Source organism: Dermochelys coriacea, chromosome 20 (genome assembly GCF_009764565.3).
Source record: "Dermochelys coriacea isolate rDerCor1 chromosome 20, rDerCor1.pri.v4, whole genome shotgun sequence".
NCBI lineage: Eukaryota > Metazoa > Chordata > Testudines > Dermochelyidae > Dermochelys > Dermochelys coriacea.
The window spans coordinates 1,869,779-1,887,818 of NC_050087.2; the positions used below are offsets into that span (position 1 = coordinate 1,869,779).

The window sequence follows — 18,040 nt, forward strand, 5'->3', positions numbered from 1 at the left end:
CTGCGGAGGGGCAATAGATGGGACGCATATTCCAATTCTGGCACTAGACCACCTAGCCACCGAGTACATAAATCAGAAGAGCTATTTCTCAATGGTTCTCCAGGCGCTTGTGGATCCCCGTGGGCATTTCATTGACATTACCGCAGGCTGGACCAGAAAGGTGCATGACGCACGCATCTTTCGGAACACTGGCCTGTTCAGGAAGCTGCAAGCCGGGACTTTCTTCCCGGACCAGAAGATCACCCTAGGGGAAGTTGAAATGCCCATTGTGATCCTTGGACACCCTGACTACCCTTTGATGCCATGGCTCATGAAACCCTACACAGGGAGCCTTGACAGCAGCAAGGAGCAGTTCAATAACAGGCTGAGTCAGTGCAGAATGACTGTGTAGTGTGCTTTTGGCCATTTAAAGGCCTGCTGGCCCAATCTCCATGAGAAGCTGGACCTGGCCGATGACAACATCCCCAGGATTGTATTCGCATGCTGTACCCTCCATTTGTGAAGGGAAGGGTGAAAGCTTCACTCAGGCATGGACCACAGAGATTCAACAGCTGAGGCTGAATTTGAAGAGCCAGAGAACAGGGCTATTAGAGGGCCCAGCACGGGCTGTAAGGATTAGGGATGCCTTGAGGGAGCAATTTGAGGCTGAAAGCCACCAGTAACGTTTGGTGTCCTGCACAGGAGTGAAGTGCAGTGGTTCCAATGCTAGTAGGCATCTGTGTTTGCTACGTATGATGCACTGACTTGCTGTGCCTGTTGCTTTCCTGGCCTCTGTTATCTTTTACTTAATGCAATAAAGAATGTTTGCACAGCCAAAAAATTAATTTATTGAAAAGAAACAGAACTGCTGGGGAGACACACATGGCATGACACATCTGTGCTATGTGGGAGGAGGGACGGGGTGGGGTCGGGAACAGGACAATCACAGATTTGCATATATCCTATTATGTCTGGAGTGCTGCGCAATGAGTGCTGCACTGCAGGCTGGCTAAAATGCATGGTGATGGAGGTTGAGTGCAGTGGCTAAGGATCGTAGTTTACAGGGCTGGCTGGTGAAGCTACAGGTGTTGGAGGCAGCTGGTGGTGATAAGAAACTGGATGTGGGGGGAAAGTGGGTTGGTGGTGACATGGGGGCATCCCAGCATAACTGGAACCCGAGTCTTGCCATGCAAACTTCCCCTGATGAAGTCTAAGCAGATCTGAGACGACAGAATCAGGACGCAAGGATCTTCTATACAATTTAATGTCTTCTTTGACATGTTGGGATTTCTTCAGGGAACAAAAGGTAATTAGGAAAAAGAAAAGGAGGACTTGTGGCACCTTAGAGACTAACAAATGTATTTGAGCATCAGCTTTCGTGAGCTACAGCTCACTTCATCGGATGCGTTCAGATGATGCTGCACACTCCCAATGTGAGACTGGTGTGGAAGGGTGAAATCAGAGCCCCCGGATACAGCTTAAGGACCTTCCAACATTGATAGGAGCTGTGTTTACACTGAATTCTTTGTAAGGCCAAATTACTGAGGCAAGCTTTGGCCCCAGCCAGAAACTTAGTCCTTTCTCCCCGAAACACTTCCGTGATTCCAGGGTTTGGGCTAACCATAGCCATTAATGTTCTTCAGAGAGGACTTACTGTGGCCAGATCGCCTCTCCATGGGGGGCCAAACGCCCCCCCGCCGTGTCACCCCCCCAAGTGACAACCACCCCCCCAGGGCCAAACATCCCCCCGCCGTGTCACCCCCCCAAGTGACAATCACCCCCCCAGGGCCAAACGCCCCCCCGCCGCGTCATCCCCCCACCCCACCGCACCGCACCCCCCAGGGCCAAACACACCCCTGCCGCGTCACCCCCCCCACGCCAAACGCCCCCCACCGCGTCGCCCCCGCCCGCTCTAGCCTAGTAGGCCCCGCCCTCGGGGCGGGGCCGCGGGCGGTCACGTGGCGGCGCGGTCACATGACCCCGCGGGGAGCGGGCGGCCGACCCGGCGATGCTGTCCCGGCTGCTGCGCGAGCACCAGGCCAAGCAGAGCGAGCGCCGCGAGCAGCAAGGTGAGTTCGCCGGCGTCTCCATAGCAGCCGGCTCCCCGGGCCGGGTTCCTATTGGCCCGCGGGGCCGTCACTCGGGGGGGGGCCTGGGCCTGCCTGCCTGTCTGCGTCGCGCCGGGCCTCGGGGCCGCCGTGGCGCCGCGTGATGACATCACCGTTCGGCGTGGCCTGCCCGCCCCAGGACTCGGTGCCTCCGTCACTCTTCTAGTGACGTCAAATCGTGACGTCACTCCGCGAGGGCGGCCGTGGCGCCGCCGGCGTCATTCTGCGCCAGCCCTTCGCACCCCCCAGTTCCACCCGCGCCCCAGCTGGGGGCTGGGCCCTGGCTCCTGCTCTGCGGGTGGGGAAACTGAGGCACGGGGAGGGGGCGTGAGTCTCCCAAGGTGGCGTAGTGGGTCAGTGGCAGAGCTGGAATCGGAACCCAGGTGTCCTGAGTCCTGGCCGCCCTGCTCCCACCCGCTCCCCTCCCCGAGCCGGGGACAGATCTCCGAATGTCAGGGAGGGAAGGGAGCTCAGGAGGGTCTAGTCCCACCCCCAGCTCAAAGCAGGACCAGTCCCCACTAAATCACCCCAGCCAGGGCTGTGTCAAGCTGGGCCTTAAACACCTCGAAGGAAGGAGATTCCACCACCTCCCTGGGTAACCCACTCCACTGCTTCACCACCCTCCTAGTGAAATAGTGTTTCCTAATATCCAACCTAGACCTCCCCCACTGCAACTTGAGACCATTGCTCCTCGTTCTGCCGCCACTGAGAACTGCCGAGCTCCATCCGCTTTGGACCCCCCTTCAGGGAGCTGAAGGCTGCTATCAAATCCCCCCTCACTCTTCTCTTCTGCAGACGAAATAACCCCAGTTCCCTCAGCCTTTCCTCATACATCACATTCCCCAGCCCCCTGATCATTTCTGTTGCCCTCCACTGGACTCTCCGATTTGTCCACATCCTTTCTGTAGTGGGGGACCCAAAACTGGACACAGTACTCCAGATGTGGCCTCACCAGTGCCGAATAGAGGGGGAATAATCACTTCCCTTGAACTGCTGGCAATGCTCCTACTAATGCAGCCCAATAGGCCATTCGCCTTCTTGGCAACAAGGGCACACTGTTGACTCATAGCCAGCTTCTCGTCCACTGTAACCCCCAGGTCCTTTGCTGCAGAACTGCCGCTGAGCTGGTCGGTCCCCAACCTATAGCGACTCCAAGGAGTCCTGGTGTAATGCCGGCAGACACCAAGTAGGATCAAACCCGGGACCCCTGGAGCTTGGTGCATGATCTAAAAGCTGTGTGGCTGTTACCTAAGGCTGCAGAGCAGATTCAGTCTCGCTCTCTCGTGGTGTCAGTTCCACAAGCTGGGACAACACCACAGCCAGGAGGTGTGTGGGTTACGCTGGCTCCTGGCCACCTGCTGTAACACCCTAGACTCTGCTGGCCTCCTAGAGCCGGGGCTAGAACCTAAGAGTCCTGGCTCCCATTTCCCTCCCTCCCCCCCGGACTAACCGCCAGATCCCTTGCCCTTGAGCACTGACAAATACCTTATTGTTGTTTGAGCTTTGACAGCATTTCCCAGGTGACCCAGGCACTTTGAAGGACAAGGTTGGCTCTTGTCATCCCAGACCTCCCTGTTTCTGCTGAGCGTGTGGGGTGGGGTACATGCCACGGCCACCCCTCAAGGGGTTCAGCCCAGCCTCATGTTCATGGTTTTCTCCGGCAACTCCTGCCTTTGCTCTAGCTGGTCTGTGCAGTTGCGACTCTGGGATCAGTGCTGGCGGGGAGACGTCTGTAAAGGATCAGTTGGTTTGAGCCCCCCCGGTACAAACATTGAGGCACTCAGGCCTTTCCCTTGCAGAGCGGAGACGGCGAGAGGCCATTGCTGCAGCCACGTGCCTGACTGAGGCCCTGACGGACCACCTGAACGTAGGGTGAGTGACAAAGCCAGCCCGCAGCTCAGCAGCGTCGGGAGGCGCGTAGGCAAAAGCGTGTCCTGCCCGGTGCACGGTGATGGGCGTTTCACCGGGGCTTCCCCAAGGCTGTGATGGGATTTCCAGAGCCAGTTGCCTCCAGGGAAGCAGCGAGGCCGAGGATTTGGCTGGCACCTGGCGACTGAACTGCCCGCAGCCCCTAGGCTTAGTCCCTCTGGGGGCAGGGGGCAGCCTAGTTTGCAGAAGTAGAGGGGACTCCAACGTCAGCCCAGCACCTTCCACCGCCCTTGTCATAAATGAAAGGGACGGGGGTCGTTTTCTCCCACCTTCACCACAGGGCCTTGGTTCTGCCTGGGGCTGGAGGAAGCCCAGGTTTTATAGCTCTTTAAACCACACTGTGCCCTGCCTTGCGTCCCTGGAGGCTTGCTTGGGGGGAGTTCTCAGAAGCCAGGTGGCGAGAGAGAATGGAGCAGAGCTGGCGCGGCGAGAAGCCCATTGTCCCGCTGCGAGGGAGGCTCCAGCTCCGGCGTGGCCCCAAACTCCTGGGGCCATGTAACATCCCCACCTTGATTCAGGAGCTTCCCTGCTCTTTTTACCAGGAGAGCCCCGTTCCAACAGGCGGCGCGCTTCCCCTCGCAGCCTGATTATGGGATACGAAACCTTTTATCCAGACCGGTCCAACCCAGGCTGGCAGCAACCACAAGTAGTTACTGTTTGATGGCTGTTTAGTGGCCTGAGCGTCATGAGTTTGCAGGCCTCAGACCACAACTAAGTGGGGATAGTGATGTGCTTTTGGGGTGTGGCCCCTTCATGTCACAGAGCCCCAGGACTGACTGGGGTCCGGTGCCTCTCTCCCACCCAGGGTAGGGGGAAGCTGGTTGGTTGGGGCCGTGGTTCAGCCCTGGGGGTCGTGGGCCTGTGACTCCAGGGCTCTGAATCCTGCACTTCTGAGCAACACTGAAATTGATGCTCAGGGTTTCTAGCCCAGGCGAGTGGCAGGGGTCCTGCTTTGTGTGTGGCTCAGGGGCCTATTGCCCTGGGCTCTGCCCAGCCCCCTTGGCTCTAGCTGGGGCTGTGTGGCTAAAAGCCTGCGTAATCCTCCAAAACCTGTAGTCCACACAGACTCCTCATGGCGACCCCTGAACGGGACAGCTCCCTGCCAGTCCCCAGCCAAGATCCCCGCTCCCCTGACGGTGGGAAGCAGCTCGGCAGAGGGGACTTTGCGGCCGCGTTCTGAGCACAGGCTGCATTAAGCAATCACGCGACTCTGCTCATCCAGCAGCATGATGCGGGCAGCGAGCGCTGCGTGAGGAAGGGAGCTGGATCCTGGGCAGCTAGCTGCTCCCTCCATGGGCCCCTGCCCAGGGCCCTCTCCCGCAGGGCTGATTATGGCTGGGAAATGGCCCCTGGTTCCCTCCCGGCCAAGGCCTGGAAGGGTTTGGTTGCAAAGGCTTTGGTCAGCGTCGTGTTGCGGGTTCCCCGGCGGGTATGAGGCAGCAGGGCTCTCCCCCTTCGCTGCCGGGTAGGCTGCCCCTTCTCCAAGCACCTGCACCCTCCTGGGGTGGGCTGGAGCTCACTGTCTGCAGTGCAGGGCTGAGGAGCTGGGGGACCGGCTGCCAGTGCTCCATGCCCCCGGGAGCCTCCTGCGATGAAAACTCGTCTAAGGTGGGCTCCTCCCCCGGCGTGTCTCTGCAGGGAGCTCTGTCCGTTCTGAAAATAACTCATCTGAGCTGGGTCAGGCATGCTAGCCACTGTGCCCATGATGGGAGAGCAGCCCCCTGCTCGCAGCCGTGGGCCACACTGGGCCGGGCCCTGGGGAAAGTAAACACCGTCTCTGGCATGAAACGAACTTGCTGGATCTCAGCTCTGGTCTCAATGAGAAGGGCCCTGCCCTGCACCCCCGGGTGGCGGTCCCAGCAGAGAGGCCAAAGCACCCCTGGGGAGGGGAGGGGAGCTGCAGAGGCAGTGGGGCTAGTGGCTAGAGCAGGGCGGCTAGGAGGCAGGACTCCTGGGTCCCATTCCCAGCCCTCACCGCTGTTCCACTGTGCAAGTCCCGCTCCTGTTCCTGCATTCCCTGTCTGGTGATGGGACGGCGCCGGCACCCTACCAGGCTGTGAGGGTGACCGCCCTGCTGCCTGTGCTGCGCGCAGCGACACTGGCCTGGTCCACATGCCTCCCCCAGGCCTGTGCCCCATGGCCCGGCTCTCAGTGCCTGGCACGCCCCTCTCCAGCTGTCGGGCTGGATCCCTTCCCCGGCTCCAGCAGCCCTGCTGTGTTCTGGGCACACCTGGTGCCCCGCATGCTGTCTGGCCTGATGAGAACCAGACACTCTCTGGTGATGGTTCCCAGATGCTGCTGAGCCGCTAAGCTGCTCCGGCTTGGGAACTTCCCCGGCCAGAGACTCCCAGCGCTTGCCTCCGCCCCCACTCCGGGGCGTGCTCCCCCGAGGCCTGCCCCGTCCTGGGCGTCTGGATCCCGGCCAGCCGCTGCTGGGGCTCCTGGCGCTGAAGGGGGTGATACGGAGGCGCAGGGTGCATGTCCCCATGCGGAGTGGCTGGTGGGGGGCGGGCCCTTCCCGGGGGCTGGCTGATCACCCTCCTGCCCTGCCCAGGGTGGCCCAGGCCTACGTGAACCAGAGGAAGCTGGACCACGAGGTGAAGACGCTGCAGATCCAAGCCGCCCAGTTTGCCAAGCAGACAGGCCAGTGGATCAACATGGTGGAGAACTTCAACCAGGCGCTCAAGGTCAGTCCACCCCAGGACGCCACTGGGGAGGTGGATCTCCTGCCCAGCTGTGCTCCGCCCCGCCCCGAGGGCAGGGAAACCACAAGGAAACCCCCCTCAGCCAGAGACAGGAATGCCAGGCAGGTGCCATCCGCCTCCAGACCAGGGCTGGGAAAGGCCCCCCAGAGGGTCTCCAGGGGTGCACAGTCCTGTCAGCTGGCGGGAGGGGGCTCTGATTTCCCTGGGGCCTTCCGCCGTGTGAATGGTGTGGAGCAGGGAGGGGATGGCACCATGCTGGGGGAGGCAGCTGGTTGGTGCCAGCTTCTGCTGACACAGGCCTGGGGTCCCCCAGGGCCTTGCCCCTCTGCCTGTGCCCCCATCACGCTGGCATTGGCATTTCCCTGTGGGCTGCTGGAGCCGCATCCCCACCCCGCCCTCTCCTGTCGCTGTCGGATCAGAGCCGTTTGTTCAGGGTTTATTCGCCCTCCGGCCTTCAGAGCAGAGAATCGGCCCATTGAGCCTGGCTTGGCCTGAGCCCTCAAAGCTGGCTTTGTGCCCAGCAGGCGTGGGGGGGGCGGCAGGATGGCGCTCCTCGCCATACAAAGGCAGAGCTGCCCTATGCACCCCACCGCTAGCATCCAACTCCTCACCTTCGCCCACCCAGTGGGGCTGGCATGGCCGTGCGCCCAGCGCCACCTCTCCCCCGGCCTTGCCCACCTGCAGCCTCAGCGCTGGACATACCGTCTGCCTGGCGTGGGGTGGTGCTGCCGATGCCGGGAGTATTCCCTGCCACTGCGGAGAGTCTGCACCACGTCACACTGCTGGGGGCCAGGTCCTGTCTCCTCTGGCTCCAGGGCCCCTGCATTGCTTCACGCTGCCAAGGGCTGCGCTGTAGGGCACTGGTGCAATGAGCGGAGAAGCCTCAGCTGCCCGGGTGCAAGGAACAGATTGTTCAGCATTGTGCGCTCAGGTTCGGGAGTGCGGGGCACCGGCAGGGCTGCAGGTCCAGGGCTGGGCTAGCAGGGGCTGGGGGTCGGGAGTGCGGGGCACCGGCAGGGCTGGGGGTCCAGGGCTGGGCTAGCAGGGGCTGCGGGTCGGGAGTGCGGGGCACCGGCAGGGCTGGGGGTGCAGGGCTGGGCTAGCAGGGGCTGCGGGTCGGGAGTGCGGGGCACCGGCAGGGCTGGGGGTGCAGGGCTGGGCTAGCAGGGGCTGCGGGTCGGGAGTGCGGGGCACCGGCAGGGCTGGGGGTCCAGGGCTGGGCTAGCAGGGGCTGCGGGTCGGGAGTGCGGGGCACCGGCAGGGCTGGGGGTCCAGTGCTGGGCTAGCAGGGGCTGGGGGTCGGGAGTGCGGGGCACCGGCAGGGCTGGGGGTGCAGGGCTGGGCTAGCAGGGGCTGTGGGTCGGGAGTGCGGGGCACCGGCAGGGCTGGGGGTGCAGGGCTGGGCTAGCAGGGGCTGGGGGTCGGGAGTGCGGGGCACCGGCAGGGCTGGGGGTGCAGGGCTGGGCTAGCAGGGGCTGTGGGTCGGGAGTGCGGGGCACCGGCAGGGCTGGGGGTCCAGGGCTGGGCTAGCAGGGGCTGTGGGTCGGGAGTGCGGGGCACCGGCAGGGCTGGGGGTGCAGGGCTGGGCTAGCAGGGGCTGTGGGTCGGGAGTGCGGGGCACCGGCAGGGCTGGGGGTGCAGGGCTGGGCTAGCAGGGGCTGGGGGTCGGGAGTGCGGGGCACCGGCAGGGCTGGGGGTGCAGGGCTGGGCTAGCAGGGGCTGTGGGTCGGGAGTGCGGGGCACCGGCAGGGCTGGGGGTCCAGTTCTGGGCTAGCAGGGGCTGGGGGTCGGGAGTGCGGGGCACCGGCAGGGCTGGGGGTGCAGGGCTGGGCTAGCAGGGGCTGTGGGTCGGGAATGCGGGGCACCGACAGGGCTGGGGGTGCAGGGCTGGGCTAGCAGGGGCTGGGGGTCGGGAGTGCGGGGCACCGGCAGGGCTGGGGGTCCAGGGCTGGGCTAGCAGGGGCTGCGGGTCGGGAGTGCGGGGCACCGGCAGGGCTGGGGGTCCAGGGCTGGGCTAGCAGGGGCTGCGGGTCGGGAGTGCGGGGCACCGGCAGGGCTGGGGGTCCAGTTCTGGTTTAGCAGGGGCTGCGGGTCGGGAGTGCGGGGCACCGGCAGGGCTGGGGGTGCAGGGCTGGGCTAGCAGGGGCTGCGGGTCGGGAGTGCGGGGCACCGGCAGGGCTGGGGGTCCAGTTCTGGTTTAGCAGGGGCTGCGGGTCGGGAGTGCGGGGCACCGGCAGGGCTGGGGGTGCAGGGCTGGGCTAGCAGGGGCTGTGGGTCGGGAGTATGGGGCACCGGCAGGGCTGGGGGTGCAGGGCTGGGCTAGCAGGGGCTGGGGGTCGGGAGTGCGGGGCACCGGCAGGGCTGGGGATGCAGGGCTGGGCTAGCAGGGGCTGTGGGTCGGGAGTATGGGGCACCGGCAGGGCTGGGGGTGCAGGGCTGGGCTAGCAGGGGCTGCGGGTCGGGAATGCGGGGCACCGGCAGGGCTGGGGGTCCAGGGCTGGGCTAGCAGGGGCTGCGGGTCAGGAGTGCGGGGCACCGGCAGGGCTGGGGGTCCAGTTCTGGTTTAGCAGGGGCTGTGGGTCGGGAGTGCGGGGCACCGGCAGAGCTGGGGGTGCAGGGCTGGGCTAGCAGGGGCTGTGGGTCGGGAGTATGGGGCACCGGCAGGGCTGGGGGTCCAGGGCTGGGCTAGCAGGGCTGCGGGTCGGGAGTGCGGGGCACCGGCAGGGCTGGGGGTCCAGGGCTGGGCTAGCAGGGGCTGCGGGTCGGGAGTGCGGGGCACCGGCAGGGCTGGGGGTCCAGGGCTGGGCTAGCAGGGGCTGCGGGTCGGGAGTGCGGGGCACCGGCAGGGCTGGGGGTGCAGGGCTGGGCTAGCAGGGGCTGCGGGTCGGGAATGCGGGGCACCGGCAGGGCTGGGGGTCCAGGGCTGGGCTAGCAGGGGCTGCGGGTCGGGAGTGCGGGGCACCGGCAGGGCTGGGGGTGCAGGGCTGGGCTAGCAGGGGCTGTGGGTCGGGAGTGCGGGGCACCGGCAGGGCTGGGGGTCCAGGGCTGGGCTAGCAGGGGCTGCGGGTCAGGAGTGCGGGGCACCGGCAGGGCTGGGGGTCCAGTTCTGGTTTAGCAGGGGCTGTGGGTCGGGAGTGCGGGGCACCGGCAGAGCTGGGGGTGCAGGGCTGGGCTAGCAGGGGCTGTGGGTCGGGAGTATGGGGCACCGGCAGGGCTGGGGGTGCAGGGCTGGGCTAGCAGGGGCTGGGGGTCGGGAGTGCGGGGCACCGGCAGGGCTGGGGGTGCAGGGCTGGGCTAGCAGGGGCTGCGGGTCGGGAATGCGGGGCACCGGCAGGGCTGGGGGTCCAGGGCTGGGCTAGCAGGGGCTGCGGGTCAGGAGTGCGGGGCACCGGCAGGGCTGGGGGTCCAGTTCTGGTTTAGCAGGGGCTGTGGGTCGGGAGTGCGGGGCACCGGCAGAGCTGGGGGTGCAGGGCTGGGCTAGCAGGGGCTGTGGGTCGGGAGTATGGGGCACCGGCAGGGCTGGGGGTCCAGGGCTGGGCTAGCAGGGGCTGCGGGTCAGGAGTGCGGGGCACCGGCAGGGCTGGGGGTCCAGTTCTGGTTTAGCAGGGGCTGTGGGTCGGGAGTGCGGGGCACCGGCAGAGCTGGGGGTGCAGGGCTGGGCTAGCAGGGGCTGTGGGTCGGGAGTATGGGGCACCGGCAGGGCTGGGGGTGCAGGGCTGGGCTAGCAGGGGCTGTGGGTCGGGAGTATGGGGCACCGGCAGGGCTGGGGGTGCAGGGCTGGGCTAGCAGGGGCTGGGGGTCGGGAGTGCGGGGCATCGGCAGGGCTGGGGGTGACGCTGCGGTGGAGTAGCTCCCCCTGCTGGTCACTGCGCTGCTGTGCGCGGTGCTGAACGGGGGAAGCGCGCCACCAGGGGCTGGGGGCCGAGGCGGCCTGGGGGGCGCTGCAGGTGCTCGAGGGGATGCCCAACCCCCGGGGAGCTGACTGCCCACGCCACGAGGCAGGGCCCTGATGTTTCCTCTGCCCACCAGGAGATTGGCGACGTGGAGAACTGGGCGCGCAGCATCGAGCTGGACATGCGGACCATCGCCACCGCCCTGGAGTATCTCTACAAGGGGCAGCTGCAGCCCTCCAGCTCCTGAGCCCCCGAGCCCCCGCCAGGCTGCAGCGGGGCCGCACTCTGCCTTGCTGGCTCGCTCAGCCACCTCCAGGACCACCCCTCTCCCTGCTGCCCACAGCCGGCTGCCTTGCTCGCTAGCCCAGGCGAGATCTCTGGGGACCCCCAGTGCTGCAGCTCGCCTGGCGTCCGTCCTTCTGGCCACGGCTCAGTGGGAACGGCCCAGCTGTTTGCCCCTTCGGCTGGGGGCGGGGAGAGCAAGGAAGAAACGACCCACCCTGCATTACACCCGCCCCCGCCCTCGGGCGAGAGGCACCGTCCCGCCAGCTAGCAGGAGGGTGTTGGGAACCCCGGCTGCAGGCGCTTTGCTCTGACCCTGGGGGCTGCTGGGCCGTCTGGTGCCCTGCCACAGGGGGGAGCCGTTGGGTGCAGCCCTGGTGCCACCTGAGCCTGTCACGGTCATGTGCGGAGCGGCTCGCAGCAGGGGGTTGGGCAGAGGGCGGCTGGCTCGGGAGTGGGGGGGATTCTGCCGGGGGGTGAGTTCCTGGCCTGTTGCTGCAGGGGGGCCTGGCTGGAGAATGGAATAAAATGCATCAGTTAAACCAGAGCAGGCCACGTGTCAGAGCCTCTGTAAGGGGGGGAGCTGGGCGGTAAGGGGAGCCCAGCCTCTCCCAGCAGGGGGTATTGTGGGGGGCGGGGCAGGGGTGCTGGCTGGGGGGGCGGCTCCCAGGAGGGGGCGCTGTGGGAGGCAGGGCAGGGGCTGTGGCTGTGGCTGGGGGGGCAGCTCCCAGCTGTGGGGGGTGGGGCAGGAGCACCGGCTGTACCAGATCTTGCCCTGGGGGGGAGGGGGGTTAGTGCCAGATCAGGGCTCCCCCCTCCCTGCCCCCAAATCCTCTTTCACTCCAATCCACCTCGGAGGCTCTTGCCGAGCCCCAGACAAAGGAGCCATGTGACCCAGGCGCCCGCTAATCCCTCCCCAGCCCCATGGCCAGCACGCGCTCCCTGCGCCTGATCTCCCCCCTCCCCCCCAGCTGGGCCAGGCCTGGGGCCCAGGTGGGGGGGTTCCTGCTCCTGCCAAACCCCGGGGGGTCCCCTCTACTACCCAGGGGCCTGTGAGCCACCCCCTCCCCTGCCCCAGCCCGTCCCCCTCCCCTCATTTGAAAGGAACTTGTCTGGGTTCTCGTCGCTGTCAGGGGCACACATTGTACAGCTGGGGAAACTGAGGCACAGAACAGCCATGCAGCAGCAGGTGGGGTGACTTTACAGCCCCCCCAACATTGTGCAGTTCGGTGAGTCCTACATGGCAGGCTCCTGGTGTCTCCTACCCACGCCTGGCCCCCTCCCCTGCCCTCATCCTTTCGGTCATGCTCCCTTGGCTTGGCCCAGCCACCCTGGTCCCCTCCAGAGACCCCGTTACCCCTCACTGCCTGCCTGTGGGGCAGGTGACCGCTGACCATTGCTGGGGGTTTGGGGCTCCAGTATGTGGGTGCAGTGCCCCATTGCTGCCTCTGGCCCTGGCCTGGTGCAGAGCCAGCCCTGCCCCTGTCCCTGGGTCCTGAGGGCCCTGGCCCTGCCTGATGTGCCCAGCTCCTCCAGGGCTCGTAGGGGGGGCGCTGCCTGCAGGCCGGAGCTGGCAGGGGTTAACGCCAGGCTGGCAGGGCCCGCCCCATGCGGCAGGGAGGGGGATCGGCTCTTCCCTGGACTTTGGCTGGAGCAGAACTTGTGTGGCTCGATCCCAAGCAGCAGGTCCCAGCCCCCAGCGCAGGGCCAGTCTGAACAGCAGGCAGGTATGTGGGGGCGAAGGCAGTAGAGGGGCTGGGGGGATGGGAGGGGGCAGTCACCACCCTCCCCTGGCTGGGCTGGCAGCTGGATCCGGGCCCAGTGCCCAGCTGCAGGGGCAATGCCAGGCCACCGCAGGCTGGGGGGTGCAGGCCCTTGGGGGGTGATGGGCATAGGGGGCAGAGCTAGGGGCTGGTGCCGCAGGGGTCACGGATGGGTGAGTGGCTCAGACACTGATTCCCCACGTGGGCCCCGCTGAGCCGCATCGTCCCCCCCATGCCTGCAGGTCGTCTCTGCAGCCTGGGGGCAGGGGGCAAGGCTGAGTGGGGCCGGGATTGGGGGGCACTAGCAGCACTAGCTGCTCGCGGACACTCACTGTGCATGGGCTGAAAGCCCAGACGGGGCGTGAAGACACCTGGGTCCCATTCCCAGCCCTTCACTGGGGCCATGGGCCAGCCCCTCCTCCGCTATTTCCCTCAGTTTACCCACCTGAAATAAAGCGCCCGCCCACCTTTGGCAGCGGCTGAGGAAGGGCAACTTGCTGCCCAGCCCGTTCTGTGGCAGGTAGTCCCATGTATTCCCTGTGCCATGGATGCGGCACTCGGGCTGGGGGGACAGGGACTCAGCTGCTGCCTGCGGGACCCTCGGGGGGGCTGTGCCGAGATGCAGGCAGCTCCCCCCCACCCCCAGCGAAGCCCTGCTGTGCCAGCCCGGAGCAGTGGTCCAGCCGTTCCTGCATCCCGCTGCTTGTGGCTGGTGCCGGGGCTGGCGTGCAGCCAGGGGCATGACCTTGTTGGCCCTTTGCCTGCAGGAGGCGCATTTGGAGGGTCTCAGGCCACCTGCCCCTCCATTAACCCTTCCAATGCTGGCACCAGCACCTGCTGTGGGGGGACAGGACCAGGCCCACCCAGACTAGGCTCCCAGGGCAGCCCCTGGGGTGAGGGAGAATAACGCAGCGGGGATTGCTGGGCACCCTGCTCTCCCCCTCCCCAGAATGGGGGGCACAGACTCGGGGTGCAACCCCTAGAGGGGGCATGGAATGGCCCGACCCACCCTGTGCCAGCACCTGGGGCCCTCGCTGGGTTGCACCCAGCTCCCTCAAGGTTATGAAACCTCCTCCCCAGCCAGGCCTCTTGCCATTCAGGGGATTCAGGGGCACGGATCTAATCCCCCTTGGTAATGCCCCCGCCCCCCAGCCATGGGGCACTGGGCAGCTGGCCTGGCTCTGCCTCTGGGGACAGGGAATGGGATGCTCCTTCACCCCTTAGCTGCCAGCCACTGCTGGGAGCCCCCCCACATCCTGCTGAGGAAGGTTCTTGGGGGACACTGGGTGCCCCCCTCTAGGAGCAGAGCCCAGATGTTGCCCTGTCCCCGTGGCCCCTTCCAAGACCCCAACCTCAAGGCAGGGTCCTCTGGGGGCTAGAGTGGGCCTATGGCGGGAGGGGCAGGGGGAGAGCCAGGACTCCTGGGTTCTATTCCCAGAGCGAAACCCCTTGCGCTGGATGTCCCACAGCTGGGATTGGCCCTGGGCTGGTCACGCCCCCTGCAGCCCCTGGCACTGGGCAAGCTGGCCCCTTACACTGACCCCTGGCGGTCCTCGGGGTCACCTACGCCCCTTCCCAGCCCCGGGGGCTCTTGGCTCCGCTCTGCTGCCCTCTGTACCATGGCACAGCCCTGGCAGAGCTGAGATTCCTGCATGGGTCTGCTCGCCCTGTCCCAGGCCACCTGCATGGGTGACGCGTGGGGCCAGGCACTGACACCCCCTCAGCTGGAGGGATTAGCAGGTACGACCGGAAGCTCCCCCGCCCCGAGCCCCAAGGGGCTTAGAGTGTCAGGGGGGGCACTGAGCTCTCCCCTCGTGACTGCAGGAGCCAGCGGCCACGTTCGCTCTGCCTGGCTCCTGCCCAGAGCCCGGGTGCATGTGGCACAACCCTTCAATAACCAACCAGGGGGGCAGCCCCATCGCTCATGGGGGGGCTAGTGGAGGGAGGAGAAGGGGCTGGGAGCCAGGACACCTGGGTTCCATTTTGGCCCATCCCTTCCCCACTCTGTGCCTCAGTTTCTCCATCTCTGTGACAGGGAAGAGGCCAGTGCCTCCAGCCCCTCCCCACGGGAGCTGGGTGCCAGCCAGCCTCTGACGCGCTGATCCCGGCTAATCCCCATCACACTCAGCTCAGGCCCATGGCCTAGTTCAGGCAGGTTGTCGCAGAGACCGGCCCGTGGGGGGTAAGGGGGAGCCATGGCTGTGGGGGGCTCTTACCCCCCTCCTGGGAGGGCAGCTACACCGAGAGGGGGTGCTGGGCCATGCAGTCGGCAGGTGGGGGGGAGGGTTCCTGCACCCCAGATTTGCCAAGTGGTAAGTGCCCCCCCCAGACCATGGCCCCCCACCAACCCCAGGACCTGCCCCAAGCCAGTGGGCTGGTGCTTGGGGGGATGGAGCCTGGAGACCAAGCCTCTGCTCAGGGCACCCACCTCACCCTGCCACAAACACAACAGCAAACCTGCCCCCCCCGAAACTCACCTCGCACAGGGGCTTGCGGGCTGAGCTAGGGGGTCGGCTGGCTCCTGACTAGTCTCTGAGGGGGGTCTCGTCATCAGCACAGGCAGGTAACTCGGACACCTGGGTTCCATTCCCAGCTCTGGGATAGACGTGGGGACCAGTGGTTAGAGCGGGGCAGGGGACCCAGGACGCCTGGGTTCCTTGCGCTACCCCCACCCCTCCCGCGTTCCAGCTCTGAGGCTGGTGTGTTCGGCGGCAGGTGCCAGCCATGTGGCTCTACGTGGGGCTGGTGGCCCTGGTGTGGGGGCTGGCCTGGTACCTGCGGGACCGCCAGACCCTGGCCAGTGTCCAGGACAAGCACGTCTTCATCACGGGCTGCGACTCGGGCTTCGGGCACATGCTGGCCAGGCGGCTGGACAGGAAGGGCTTCCGGGTGCTGGCCGGCTGCCTGACCCAGAAGGGAGCCGATAACCTGCAGCGCGCCAGCTCGGCCGGCCTGCGGGCCACCCGGCTCGACGTCACCAGCACCGAGAGCATCCAGCGGGCCGTGGAGTGGGTGCAGGCAGAGGTGGGGGAGAAAGGTGAGTGGGGGTAGGGGGAGCGCCCCGCTACTCCAGCCCCGGCCTCTTCCAGCAGGGAACGCTGTGGGGAGCAGGGCGGAGGCACTGGGCTGGGGGGGAGCTCTGAGCAGGGGGCGCTATGGGGGCAGGGCAGGAGTGCTGGGGGGGCTCCCAGCAGGGGGTACTATGCTGGGCATGGGTGCTTGGGGGGCTCCCAGCAAGGGGTGCTATGGGGCAGGGCAGGAGTACTGGGGGGGGTCCCAGCAGGGGGCACTGGCTGGGGCGGGGGTTGCATGGGGAGATCCCAACTCCTCTGGCCCAGCTGCCGCGGCTCCCTCCCAGGGCTCTTCGGGCTGGTGAACAACGCCGGGGTGGCGAACCCCATCGGCCCCACTGAGTGGATGCGGGTCCAGGATTTCCGGCAGGTCCTGGCCGTCAACACCTTCGGCCTCATCGAGGTGACCCTCGCCTTCCTGCCACTGCTGAAGCGGGCGCGGGGCCGCGTGGTCAACACGTCTAGTGTGCTGGGGCGGCTCTCGGCCAACGGGGGCGGGTACTGTGTCTCCAAATACACCGTGGAGGCCTTCTCCGACAGCCTGCGGTGAGCCCCCAGCCTGACCCCTGCCACGCTCTGCCCCCCTGGGAGGTAGGGCCCCCTCTCCAAGCAGGCCAGGGTTACCCCCGCTCCCTCGACTCTTTGCTGGGGGATGGGCTGGGAGCCAGGACTCTTGGGTTCTGTCCCCGGCTCTGGGAGGGGAGTGGGGTCTAGTGGTTAGAGCGAGGGGGAGGGGGTGAGCCAGGACTCCTGGGTTCTATCCCGTGGCACCTTGGGAGAGTCGGCTCCCTGCTCTGGACACAGAGTTAATGCCTAGTTGCCGGCCAATGCACGCTCAGCTCCGTTCAGGATCAGGCCTGTCCACCCCCGCAGGCTCTCCCAGGGCTGGGGGTACGTCCCCAGCAGGTCATGTGGCCGGGGCTTGCTCACTCCGGTGCCTTGCAGGCGTGACATGTACCACTTCGGGGTGCGGGTGTCTATCATCGAGCCTGGGTTCTTCAAGACAGCCGTGACCAGCCTGGACGCCATTGAGGCCTCACTGCAGCAGCTGTGGAGCCAGCTGGCACCCGAGGCCAGGCAGAGCTATGGGGAGGATTTCTTCCAGCAGTGTAAGTGCCAGGGGCCTGGGGCCAGCCAGGGCTACCCCACAGAGCTGGGGCTGTAGCCCCCCCATCCCCCAGGGCCAGGAGCCTGTGGCTCTGGGGTGCTCAGGTCACAGGCTGAGGTGGAATGGGGGGGCCCCCTTCACCCTGTGGGATCCCCAGTCAAGTCATTTACCTGCTCCCCTGCCTCAGTTTCTCTAGTGCAGAACAAGGCTGGTGCCATCCAGCTGCCAGGGGGGAGACTGTGTCAGCTGGGCCCCTGCACTCCTGCCATGGGGCTGCTGTGTCCCCCCCACCCACCAGTGTGTCACAGTCCAGCCCCTGTGGGGAACCCCTCCCAGCTGCTGGGGTGGGGGCTGCACGACCCAGGTGCTGTAGAAGCAGAGATGCAGGGGGAGGGCAGGGAGCACGAAAAAAGAATCGTGGCCCTGAGGAGACAGGAAGCTCTGCGCCTTCCGCTGGACACAGGAGCCGCCTTCGCTAAATGCCCATGCCCAGTTGCTGCATGGCTGGATAAACATGCCCCCACCCCCAGCTGGTTGAATCTTAGCACTGGGCAAGGGATCCCTGTCTAAACAGCTGCCGTGCCCCACCCCAGAGGTGGCTGCATCTCACTGGTGGGTGAATCTGCCTGTAACATGGGGTGCCCATGGCGGGGGGACAGGGAGGTAGTGACCCAGGAGGCAGGAATGGGAGCCGTGCGTGGGGGGCTGTGCCTGGCCCTGGCGCCCCCCAGCCAATGCTCCTCATGCCCACCTCTCTCCCCCCAGACCTGAAGGTGCAGCGGCTCATCATGAATTTCATCTGCGACCCCGACCTGAGCAAGGTGACCAGCTGCATGGAGCACGCGCTGCAGGCCAAGCACCCGCGCACACGTTACAGCGCCGGCTGGGACGCCAAGCTGCTCTGGCTGCCTGCCTCCTACCTGCCGGCGGTCATGGTGGATGTTGTGCTGGCCATGATCCTGCCGAAGCCAGCCTGCCGTGTCCGCTAGCCCCGCCCTGGGGGAGGGGGGCTCCCCATGTGGGTTTTAGCCCAAAGAATGTGATTGGGCCCCAGCACCCCGAAGCCTGTTGGAAATAAACCAGCCCCCAAAGGACACCAGGCCTGGTCCGTTCGGCTCCGTTCACGTTCCCCTGAGCAGGGACTGGGCGATGCCCCTTCCCAGTCGGGCTTTGCCTCCCACTCACCTCCTGCTCAGTGTGAC

At 66.0% G+C, this 18,040-nt stretch overlaps 2 protein-coding genes across 3 annotated transcripts; both read left to right on the forward strand.

The window, feature by feature from the left end:
- Positions 1–1,913: 1,913 nt before the first annotated feature.
- BLOC1S1 (biogenesis of lysosomal organelles complex 1 subunit 1) lies at positions 1,914–11,442 on the forward strand. 2 transcript variants are annotated; one of them, XM_038378792.2, is made up of 4 exons: positions 1,914–2,048; positions 3,887–3,959; positions 6,571–6,703; positions 10,751–11,442. In XM_038378792.2, the coding sequence occupies exons 1-4, from the start codon at positions 1,988–1,990 to the stop codon at positions 10,859–10,861; spliced, it is 378 nt and encodes a 125-aa protein (XP_038234720.1). In that variant the 5' UTR covers positions 1,914–1,987; the 3' UTR covers positions 10,862–11,442. The 2 variants fall into 2 exon arrangements, with proteins under 2 accessions (XP_038234720.1, XP_038234719.1); XM_038378791.2 differs by having other exon boundaries at positions 1,937–2,048; positions 3,872–3,959.
- A 1,080-nt stretch (positions 11,443–12,522) lies between these two features.
- RDH5 (retinol dehydrogenase 5) lies at positions 12,523–17,934 on the forward strand. Its single transcript, XM_038378849.2, has 5 exons — positions 12,523–12,623; positions 15,375–15,696; positions 16,018–16,276; positions 16,676–16,839; positions 17,604–17,934. The coding sequence occupies exons 2-5, from the start codon at positions 15,384–15,386 to the stop codon at positions 17,825–17,827; spliced, it is 960 nt and encodes a 319-aa protein (XP_038234777.1). The 5' UTR covers positions 12,523–12,623; positions 15,375–15,383; the 3' UTR covers positions 17,828–17,934.
- Positions 17,935–18,040: the final 106 nt, after the last annotated feature.